This window comes from Eufriesea mexicana, unplaced genomic scaffold, assembly GCF_001483705.2.
Source record: "Eufriesea mexicana isolate 0111107269 unplaced genomic scaffold, ASM148370v2 scaffold1532, whole genome shotgun sequence".
Taxonomy (NCBI): domain Eukaryota; kingdom Metazoa; phylum Arthropoda; class Insecta; order Hymenoptera; family Apidae; genus Eufriesea; species Eufriesea mexicana.
Window position 1 is genome coordinate 371,829 of NW_016909636.1, and position 12,509 is coordinate 384,337.

The 12,509-nt window shown below is 29.6% G+C and overlaps 1 protein-coding gene and 1 non-coding gene across 2 annotated transcripts; one reads left to right on the forward strand and one right to left on the reverse strand.

Annotated features, from left to right (window-relative positions):
* Window positions 1-1,294: 1,294 nt before the first annotated feature.
* On the reverse strand, window positions 1,295-7,651 carry LOC108548304 (calpain-D). The gene is given in 10 exon segments (XM_017901170.1): window positions 1,295-1,475; window positions 1,547-1,725; window positions 1,807-2,149; window positions 2,247-2,572; window positions 2,575-2,931; window positions 3,031-3,423; window positions 4,095-4,328; window positions 4,427-5,790; window positions 5,871-6,238; window positions 6,848-7,651. Coding segments are annotated over 10 exon segments (4,065 nt in total). The 5' UTR covers window positions 7,168-7,651.
* A 603-nt stretch (window positions 7,652-8,254) lies between these two features.
* TRNAR-UCU (transfer RNA arginine (anticodon UCU)) lies at window positions 8,255-8,327 on the forward strand. The gene has a single exon. It is a non-coding gene; the product is annotated as a tRNA-Arg (tRNA).
* The last annotated feature ends 4,182 nt before the right edge of the window (window positions 8,328-12,509 follow it).

The window sequence follows — 12,509 nt, forward strand, 5'->3', positions numbered from 1 at the left end:
TATCATAATTCGATAAATATGACTTTTTAAATTAGAAAAAATTATTCATATATTTCATTATTCGTTGACTATATATTTTATAAATAAAACACACACATATATGTATAAAAATAAAACACAAATCTATATGTATAAAAAAAATTTATAAATGATTGCCGCATATATGGCTGTTCCGATGTCATGATTATAAAATGTACAAGACTTATAAAACTGACTAACTCGTTAACTGCCACGCTTGTGTAAGTTTAAGATATGTATTATAAGTTAACTGAACATAAAATACATATAACAATTAGTGATAATAATCTTGCTAATAATTCACTACAAAAATGTTTAACAACAATGAAGTTAAATGTACATTGCACAGAATGGCAGTGAACGCGTCACTATACTGTAAAACTTTCAAGAGAGATTTTTGGTTCTGTAGCTATGCGCTACGTCCATTTTTAGCACAAGCACTCCATCCAGTTACAAGATGGAAACAACAAAAGTTCAGATGAGATAGAAGTTCTACAATGCGACCAATATTCAAATACTCTCACTTAAATGATCAGTAACATTTGTTTCCACGAACAATATACGATACATATTCTTTTTTAAATGCGAGTTTTGAAAATGGCCTGTATATTTGAAAATAGGATCGACTTGTGAGATGCAAAAATTGAAAAAATTTCGATCCATAGTTATACCATACTCTAAGCAATTCCAAAAAGAGTGTATATGTTTTTCATACATTATCAATGGCTGTTACTTATTTCATTTTATATATTATTACTGTATAACCTTTACGCTTTTGTTACTTTTTATGGTGCTTATATGTTACGTTGAGAAAATAATTTTTTTTATATAACAAGCAATGTGTTTAATTTGTTCTTCCATAAATATTAAATTTCCCTTAAGTCTTCTTTATGGATCAATGGTTCCCGTAGAAATGCTTAATTTGCACACAAGTTTTAAAGTATATTCATTTTCATTGGTATAACGAATGATTTCTACCTAATTAAAAAAAATTATTTCTAACCACTGATTGCAGAATCATTGTATATTAATTGTTAATTATTGTATTATATCCAATAGTGAGCTTGTTGTAATGCTAAAAATTTTCGTACAACATGAATAGCTAGAAAGCACAAAATGTGTTATGGTTTCAGTACTATTTCTCCTGTACCAAAATCTTTCTAGCTTGCTTTGGTTTTAGTAAATTTCTGGATATCACGAGTATATAATAAATCTCTTACTTGACAAACGAGATACATTTAAACATTGTCCTATTTGTTATAAATCACTCATTTGTTCACGTGATTAAACGAGGACTATGTAAACCTTCGACTTGAGTATCAATTTGAGGACAATGTTGAGTATCTGGCGGACCCCAATCATGCAAGTTTCCACTGTTAGCTAGTCTGTGCGTAAGTCGATGTGCTATCGAGAAACCTCCACTACCTTCCAATTGTGTTAAAACTATGATGACTTGTCTATAATAAATTTATCAAATTAACTGCTATAAATATTGATAACAAAAGGATTAATAAATAACCTGTTTTACCTGTGAAGCGGGGGAACACTATCGGCAGTTCTGAGTTGTCCTCTTGTGGACACAACATTATAGCTTTCATGGCAGTCACATTTTACATGAATCCACTTATTTACATGACGATTTTCTACCATTACTACAAGTCCAGCCCAACCTTTAGTTAAGTAGTAAGCAGTCATTCCCTCTCTTCCCTATGCACAAATATATTTCGTAAAATACTTTACTGAAAACATATTTGGAAAGAAATATGTAAGTTATACAGGTATTATTACTTCATGTCGCTGTCCTTTTGCTAAAGTTAAACTTATTATAGCATCAGCTAAGACAAATGCTGGTGGAGAAATTTGTTCAACTAAAAGTCTCTTTGAACTATGTATGGCAAGAACATATTCAGGGTAACTGGAAGTATCTTCCATGCCTGTATGCCAATGATTAAAGGCCAAACATACAACAATATATAAATCCCTTTCTAGCATTTTGTGACATCCAACAAATCCACGCACTTGTCGTTTACTATGTTCTACTAATCTTCCCACTTCTGGTGCTGCTGGTGAACGTGTACGAAAAACAACAACACACAAGTCCAATTGAGAACGTTGTGATTTTTCGGAATTCCTGTATGTGTAAACATAACATATTATAATCTTAGATTTGTTAATTTAATACAATTGCACAAACGTATTAAATAACAAAATAAGATAATAGAATTCACCTTTGCCCTTCTTGAAATAATGTAAATTCTGTTTCAGTAGGTTCTAATACCGTTAAAAGTACACATGATAAATGTCTGAGAGATGATAAAGGTGGAAGTGTTCCACGTAATCTAACTTCACTCCATCCAACTCTAGTTTTACAAATATCAATACAATCAAAATATTTCAATACATCATCAAAAGAAATCCAGAAAACACCATCAGAAGCACCATGTGGCATAAGCATTTCTCGTAATTGTGGTGTCCAGATAGGGCTGTCATCAGACCAATCACCCTTCCAACTATAGTGACCCCATGGATTACGTAATCTCAATAATCGTATTCCCTACCAGGTAATTTAAAGTATTTATCTTTAATTTAACATTTGTTGAATTTCTGTTACCTTGGTCTCAAACCCTTACGTTGATATTCTTCTTCATCAACTTTCATATTACCACCACCACAACTAGCACCCATTAAGAACATAGCTTGCCTTGAAGATAATAGTTGCGCCCATATTAAATCCTTATCAAGTTCATCTTCACTTGGCAAAGCAGATGGTTGTAAAGGCACACTCTCACAAGGGGCACCTGTAAGTGTTGCTAGACCTTCTATTGCACGTCCAGATACTAAAGCTTCATAGCAACCATGAATTTTAGCTACTGCTTTTTCAATTAATGGCACCCAAAGTTGTTTTCTTTTTGCCTATAACATATTTAATGAAAAGTATGAAAAAATAGAAAAAAGTTTTTCATTTGTATTAAATAAATATCAATATTTTAGATATATTTTTAAGATATAAACCTGAGAATATACTAGATGGCCTCTTTTATCACAGGGTAACAAGTCATCAACAAGTACTGTGGTCCATTTTCCATCTTTACATAATCTTACTTGATAAGCTCCTTCTGGGCAGGTTTCTCTCATTACTAAAACTCTCTTTACAAGCTCATCACTTTCAGCTAAAACAGCTAAAGCTGAAAGTAACCAACAGTTTCCTAATACACCTTGTGAGATATCAGAAGGTAGGGGTTTTCTAAAAACAGCCCAAGGCAGTTTGGAATCAACTGTAGAATCAACATTAATTTGATGAGGCCTTCTCCATTGAACAACATGGTTGTCTTTAGTTTCAGCTGGATTATAATATAGAGATTTTGGAGCTGGTGGAAATGAGTCATCGACAAAAGGTTCATTTGTCTATAAAATAAGTAAATTAATTAATACTAGAATTATTTTGTTTTTTAGGAAATTTAGTTTTTGCTAATTTAATTGTGTCTGCATATACATCAATATTTTTCTGAAATAAAACTACATTGTTTTTATCATAATTAAATAGTTTCTGAGTTGCATCTCTTTACATTAATCATAATCTATTTACTTTTTTTTTCATTATTATTTTTATTTTATTATTTTCATTACACTTAACTTTACACTTATTTTACACTTAAAGTACTAATTGAAAAATATTTATTTAAATGAATATTATGCACTGATTTGAATATCTATTATTTTATATGTCACACAGTGTTTCTTTTACATTATAATATATACTTAAAAAGATTAGTATCTGATATATTTATTTTACAAAAATTAAATATTGGATTTCAAATACAAATTAAAAATATTCATACAAATTTCTTTTTTACTTTTTATTAATGTTATGATATAAAAATAAGACACTAATACAAACAGAATAACAAAAATCAATAGTAAAAAAGTATATAAAGTTAAAAGAAAGATACAATTATATTTTTTAAATGTAATTTATATATTTGCATATAAATCAATTTCACTGTATCGTATGTCTTTTCTTTTCCCAATTGTAGAAAGAGATATGATCACCCTTGCATAATTATCAATTAATATACCTCTTTGCAATAGCGAACAATACGCTCCCATTTCTCCAATGCTTCTCTTTCCTCGATTTGTCTTAAATTTTCCATAACTACACTTTCTTGCCGTTGTATTGTAAGTGTATTTATGCCAGATTCAATAATTCTAGGCCCTTCACCTGGTAGTTGAGATAAATTTTTTGAAATTTGGCACATTTCACAGATTCCATTTGTACTCTTATTTTCATACGTGCACAATTTACACTGCCACTAGAAAAATTAAAATACATTATATATATAATAAATGCATAATGTTTATTTTATTGTAATTAATAAGAATATATAAAATAGGTATAAAAGAGTCGTACTTGACCATGAGTGGAATCTTTAATTCTTGAATGTCTTTTATCTCCAATTGAAGAGCCATTCCTTCTTACAGAATTTCTGTGTCTTGGAGTAACAACTTTTGAATTTATAGGAGTCGAACAAAGTCTTGGACTTGGACTTCTTGATCCAAAAAATCTGCTATCTTTTGGTACATCTAGAAAATCTGCTAATGTCTTACAAGCATTACAAGTTTGTGCTGATAGCGGATTCCTTAATGTACATGATGGACACACCCAGCTTTCTCCTTTTCGTAATGTGGCATCTTCTAAATGCATAATACTTTTAAGCTTTGAACCACCACATGCCTCACACGTTGTTCTTGAAGCAGCATTTAATAATGTACATTTTTTACAAGTCCACACAGGGGAAGGTGGATCAACTTGATCATCTAAATCGGATTCTGCTGTAGCCAATGTAGCAGTTTTTTGTGGAATGTATCTTACACTATCTCTTGACACTACAATTGGAGATTGTGTATGCAATGAACAACTTGTTTCATCTTTTGTAACAGTTATTAAACTAGGTTGCATTAACGAAGGCGGTGATCGCGAAGATCTACATATATCGCAGCCAGTTGACCACAAAGGATTATACGCGTAAGAACATTTTCGACAAGTCCACATACGTTTTAATGAACTTACATTTGGTACATCTCCAATAGGACTAGTTGCTTCACTATGTGCTTTTGTGGGTACAAGACCTAATTTATTATTTTGCTTTTTTGGCAATGGTGGTGGTATATCAGGATCAGTAATACCAATGTAAGAATACTTTGGTCTTGTACTAAAACCAACAGAATGTGGTGGTACTGCAGGTGGTTCATCTTCATTAAGACTTCTACGATTAACAATTTTTTTCTGAGATACACTTGTAACAGATTCAACATCAGAAAAAGATCTTCTATAAGACAGTGGACCTGCAGAAGACAGAGCTCGAGGTTCCCAAGCAGGTACACTGATAACTACTCCACTGCAAGGAGCTGGACTTCTAGGAGCTTCACATGCCTCACACTGTTCTAGGCCAGGAGCATTATCAAGAGTACAATTATCGCAACTCCAGAGAGCATCATCTTGTTGCGATTCTGAGACTACTAAACTTGTTGGTCTTTGAATTGCATGTTCAGATAACTTATGTACAACAGATCCATTAGATAAAGAGCGACTAACTTTAGATTTGACTCGTTCATAAATTGAAGGACTATGTCTTTTTGGTGAACGTTGAGAGGTATCAGTGGTATTTGTATAGGAAAGTGTAGTAGACTCCATAGTTTCTATTGGTGGTAAGGTCCAGTCTTCTCTATCTTGTCTCCTTTCACTGCGACTTATACTCGTTAGTTGTGCCATATCTGCAGAATATAAATAAAGTACTATGTAATAAATCATAGTAATTGTCTTAGTTTATTATTAGTTTGATTGAGTAGTATACCCTTATTAATAATTCTTGCATCATTTGTAGAAGAACTTGTTGCATTAAAACCATCCAAAATGTTTGCCAGAAGTTCAGATGCAGCTTTGAGACGATTTGTTTTACGTAAATTTAATTTTTTGCTCTTACGTGCTCCAATCTGTCTTTTATCAGTTTCAGCTGTAGAAGAATTTGCATCACAAGCTATGCAAATTATACCAGAACTGCAACTGTTGTCTAACAAACAACGAACACAAGTCCATTGTGTTACTAAGGAAGGTAGAGAAGAACATCGTTTAACTGGCTCTTTTTTATACGATTTTCCATTCCAGGAATCATGATGTGATTTCTTTATATGATTATTGGGTAGAATTAAATTTCCCTCTGAGCTAAAATTTGATATAAGAGATAATATAACAACTAATGAAAAGGCAATATATGACAAATGTTTACATATAAAATTAAGGAAGAGGAAAGAATTAAAGAATATACCATCTATTTTTATAATGAATCTATGTATTTAATTATTTCTTATATACTCAGATACTATCTAAGTATAAAAAGAAAGAATAAATGCTATTAAAATATATGCTAACTTTATTATTACTCTAATTATATTAATAAGGAATGAAAAGCCTGTATTCGTAGATGCAATAGTACTTGTCATATCTACGTTTATGCGAACATGCAACAAATAAACACTTGTATTATATTCCCCTTACAAACCATTGTTTTGTGCATTGTGTGAAATCCTTGGCACAAATTAAATTTGTTCAGTGAGAAGTAGAGGAAAGCTCATACTATAAAATATTTTTCTCGAAAAACGAGACATTACACCAAAATGATTGCACTGATAGAATGTTAAGTATTAGATTTCAAGAGAAGTCCACAAGGTTGTGGAGTTCGGTAGACTGTGTACAAACACGCGAGAAATCGAAGAATGGGGGGGAGAGTCGGGGAGGGGGTTGCGGAGAGAGATGAGTTAACAATTTTCTCACCGATGTATGAGATCGGTTTTGACGTATTCATAAGCTGTTGGACGCGTATCGTCCGCTGCTGGCTTCTCCAAACGAAGTTTTGGCGGAAGTATCGGCGGAACGGAGACTGAGAAAGTGTCACCTTCCTCGTCGTCTCTTTGCTTTCCCTCCTCTTTTCGTCCTGGAACTTTGTGCTCCAAGCTCAGGTTGAGCCTGACGTTTGCCTTTTCATCACTCTTAAGCCGAGTAAGGCCGCACCTGGCGCATCGCGTGCTCTCCGTTGGATTTATCAGAGCGCACTCCGAGCAATGCCACTGCAACACCGATGCGATCGAGCCCATTCTTTACACGTAGTCATGGCTCCTTTGCTAACAGGATCACTGACTTTTGTAGCCACGATCCCTTTACTCGAAAAATCACCACACCTCTATGCGAGGACGAGGATCAACGATACCGTAATACACATTCCGAGAAAATTCTTTTCAGCTGCGGCGGTTGCCCGCCGTTCTTTGTCATATGTTTCAGGACGGCCATCTTTTTTAGCCCCTTCCTCTTGCTCAGCCAATGTTTTATTCTATCTCTTTCTTCCTTTTTTCTCCCTTTCTTTTCGTCGTCGCATTACACAGTGAAAACCCAAATGCACATATGAAGTTCAGTGCATCTACGCTTTTCTCTTCTCTCACCTTTTATGCATTCTATTATCTTATTAATTCTTTTCTCACAATTTATTGTTTTTTTTTTTTTTTTTAATGACAGCCTAACAGGGAATATACACAAATAATCACTATTTAATCCATTATGGTTCACTTAAAAGAAAAGAATAAGATGAAATGTCAATCACGAACAGGGTAGACATCATCCGTATACATGACCGTAGCCTGAACTGGTGTGTAACCATACGGTGCAACACAGGGCTGTATGATTATTATTATGTATTGATGTAATGATAAAAAGTTTAAAAATTCTATGTTATATTGCGTATTTTATGTGAAGTATTAAATAATAAATATTATTTTGGAATAATTCAATTCAAATTTATTAATGAGCACAGAATTGTTTATTTCGATTTAATATATTTAAAATAAAAAATTTATATTTTAAATGGATGTGTCCTTTGATATATTTATTTAATAATGTATGCAAATTTAATTATTCTAACTTAATATAATATAGAACAGGTAAAATACTAAACAAAATTGCAAAACAAGAATATAAAATATAATCACACTTTTGTTATATAATTAATATTTTAGGAAATTTGTTTATTATGTCAATCAATTTTTTAAATGTGAGATTTGTAAATTATAACAGATCCACTTTTTTTATACGTTACTGGTTAGTATAATATAACTATTACATACATTAGCGACATCTATGTTACAACGTATTTCCCTATAATATGCAATTATAAAAATAGTAACATACCAAGTCCCTGTGGCGCAGAGGATAGCGCGTTGGACTTCTAATCCAAAGGTCGTGGGTTCGATCCCCACCAGGGATGTTTAAAAGGCGTCAATTTTTGCTCATTTTTTACCTTCTTCATCCATAAAGTATTGTTATATTCAAGAATCTAAATATCATTAATAGATATGCATTATGTTAAATATTAATTTAATTATTATCATTTTACGATGTTACATTTTTTATTATTTTATTACATTTCTTTGATCTTGTTTGATTATAGACGCTGTGAAAAGGTTAGTTTACTTTTTGGAAACTTTCTTTACATCTCACTGAAGATTATTTTATTTTTACCATAATTATATTCTAATTTGTTTTAATTGTAGTTACTTTCGCTTACAACAAAAATAATACCATAGAAATATCAAAACGGTGGCCACGAAAATGAACAAATATGTAACTCTATTTTAGGATTTATTTTATGTAAAACATTGCTACTTTTACACTACTTAATATAAAATAGTAAGATCGTAATATTAATCCCTTTTATATAATTACTTCTATTTATGTTGCAATATTTATAATTTAGTAATATGGAAGGTGAAATAAGTAATAATTCATCTATTTTACATTATTTTTATTTATAATCAATAATTTAAAATAACGAAATATTTAATTTGTAAAAATGCACATAGCGCAATGTGTAATATATTCATGTTACATATATATAAATTCAAATTTTTCGAACAACAATTACGAAATTATTAATTATTTAACAATATCTAACAACAATGACAGTTACTATTTTGTCATTTAATTTTTTGTTGTTAAGCTGTATATAATATTTACACTAATTTTGTTACCGGTGATTATATTTGAAAATTGGAAGAATAATGAATTTTGCCCTATCTGTTGGAATGAAGCCAGTGCGATATGCTACGAGACAGTTAGGCGCTACGTTCACATTGTTATTATGGAATCATGTATAAACCTCATAAATAACAGCTTCGTGCATTTTATCTCTGCTGCTGCTGGTAAACATCACAGAAGATCGTGAAGTCTTCTTTTCCAAGAATCTACACTGTCTTCTGGGAATATCTTTTCAGTATACATATACATATATATGTATATTATAATGAGTTGTGCAATTTTCCAGTGACGAAATTAAGAGGAAAAAATTATTTATTCCTGAAAAGAAAAGAAAAAGAACGGTATCAATATCTGTGTAATAAAATGCCCAAAAATAAATGTTACCGTTTCTTTTTTTATTTAATTAAAAATATGCAATATTTAAAAATTTTTTTTTTTTAACAAACTTATAATTTGTAAAGAATATGAATTCAATATTGGTTGAATATTTTTAACATTTATTAATGGATATTCTGTTTTCTTCGATTGATTATTTAAAATTCTATTTCTAATATATAAAATATTAATAATATTTCTAAAATTTAAAATTCCAAAATTCATTAGAATTATATAACATCAACAACAGTTCATTTTTATTATTCGAATGTATTTGAATATATTACAAAATTTAGTAATAATTGCAATTATTAACTTCCAATGTTTTGACTTTTATCTGGAGACTTCTACAAACATTAAAACTTAAAGGAAGTAACACGAGTATTATTCTAAAAATTGTTTCTCAAATGATAAAGTAAAAGAACTCAACATTAAGAAATAGTGTCACAATAATTTATGTGCACATTAATTATGATTACAGAGCTGTCATTCAATTACATTAAGATAGAGAATGGATTGTTCTAGAAATTCTAAGAACAAAGGAAATGTACCATTTCTGCAATATTCTATACGCGCAAGAAGTATTAATAACACCGTGTTTAATAAAAGCTATAGACATTTTCAATCGTTTATTTTTTATATTAGCAATTATATTTTTATACATGAAAAATATGGTAACAATAAACAGTTTTTATTATTTGTTATAATTCTATTTATTTTTTTTATTTCGATTTACATTTCAATATTTGTTAATACATAATTAAAAACAAAGAATTTAAAAAAAAATGCTCAACGATTAGCCGCTAATAATTATTGTATTCAAGGTTCCAATAATTATTGTCAGTTAATCATTTGACTATTAAATATGGTTTTCATAGATCAATATTGTCATTTATGTCAATTTAATACATTTTTGACATTAAATTGTATAATCCAACAAAATTTCGTATGATACGATATTTGCGATATATTGAGAAGCACTTGAAAGTTTCAAGTGTTTCTTGTAAATATTTATCTATTAATTATAATTTGAACATGATATAAAGGCAACTCAGTTCAGAGAAATCGATTACAAACAAATAGTAATTAAGTAGTACCCAAGATTGATTGATTAACATCATACTTGAGGTTATGTAATGATCATTTAGATTCATTACGATTCTTTTAAACAACACTGATAGAGAACAAAGATAGTTCTTTTTTCATACCATTTGTATTCTCTTTATGCTTTGTATAATTACGTATAATTACATATTTTTGGTCAAATTTATCTTTTTATAAAATTTACCTTTTTATTTTTTAAATTCTTCTATTTTATATTCCAACAGAAATCCATATCTTGTCGACTTCCGATCGTAATTCTATTTCAGCCCGCGATACGAATACGGAATACGCTGAACTATTTTTTAATAAATTATTTAAAGTTCATTGTATGTTATAAAACCACAACAAATTTTTTTTAACGAACAAAATATATAGAAATAATTAAAATCTTTAACTGTTATATTAAGTACGTGTCATTTGTTAAAAAGTTTCTTGCGAAAAATAGTTCAACAAGTGATATTATAAAAGAAATGATGACCTTGTTTAAAATAATTGCAAGAAACCAGCTTGTAACACTTCAATCAGATTCGCTACATTAAAGACTATAATTTCGCAGGCCATTTCATCCAGACCTAAAACAAAATGTCAAATAATGTTATTTTTTATTGATTATTGATTTTTATATATGTATGTACATACGATTCTGTTATTTCATTCCATATAAGGGAAAAGGATATCAAATTTTTCTTTTGGATTATCCTTATTCGTTATCGTGTATTCGTAATTATACACTGCTTGCTTTTCTGCTTCTTTCTTAATTAGAGTTAAGGTTATAAACTATAAATATAAGTAATTAGGCGCACATTTCATGGTCAATACATTAATACTGAAATCCACATAAATAGTAATTAAACCAAAGAATTCCAGTATTTTATTAATTTTCTTTTAACAAATCAAACAACTTTTATAGATGAAATTATTTCACACTTTTAAAAAATAGGATGTATATATATAAACCAAATACACTATTATTGTGGAGTAGATTGTTTAGTTATTATATTATTTACCGTTAATAAAATCACTATTATCGAAATAGATTTGTTCTTAATAAAAAATAAAATTTCATACATAAATCATTTTGTTTTTAAAATTCATCATTGATTTAATGGTTTACTTTCTGTTTAAGTAAAAGTTTTTCAAATGAAACAAGTAAGTTTCAAGTTTATATCGAGTAGAAGTGAAATCCATGTGTTAATTTTAATACGTTTTACACTTTGTGGTTTAAAGGTTATGTTTTAAGATAACTTGTGTTTTAATTTTTATTTATGGTATCGTTATGTTTTATCATAGCATATAAATAAAAAGTTTTATTTTTAAGTGATAGTTATACAAATTTTATTTTTGTATCGTCGATATATTGATGTTATGAAATGCAAAAACTGCGAATCGATCAGGTGTCTAGACGTTTAATTTCTCGAGAGATTATGTGTCGGATAGTATAAATCTGCCTATTTCGAACATCGATCAATACATCATTAATTATTAATGAGCAGCTCTTACACTTTCGATTGCACGAATACACTGCTGGAGACGCAGTTTCCTTTTAATCAATAATTTATGGGTGACTACGTAATTAAGGCCTAATTTTGGATTGACAGTTACGTGCCTATTTTACATTAATTATAAATCGAAGATTCGCTATGGTGCACGCTATATTAATCCAGGTGGAATAAGAATCATGAATAAATTTAAAATTATTATGACTTTAATTATTTATAGTTCTTTCTATTGTAAATACTTAAAATATACGTTCTAAAATTGATTATGTTAAAATTTATGACAAAATAGTTTTCAAATACAAAAGTAGTTGCTTTTTTTACTTTTTAAACTAAAAGTCAATTATTCTAACATGAAAAACTTACCTTAGTGTATGGATAAAATTAATTAAAAAATAAACCATCTAATTAATAAAATATTTTTTTAAGTTAGGGAA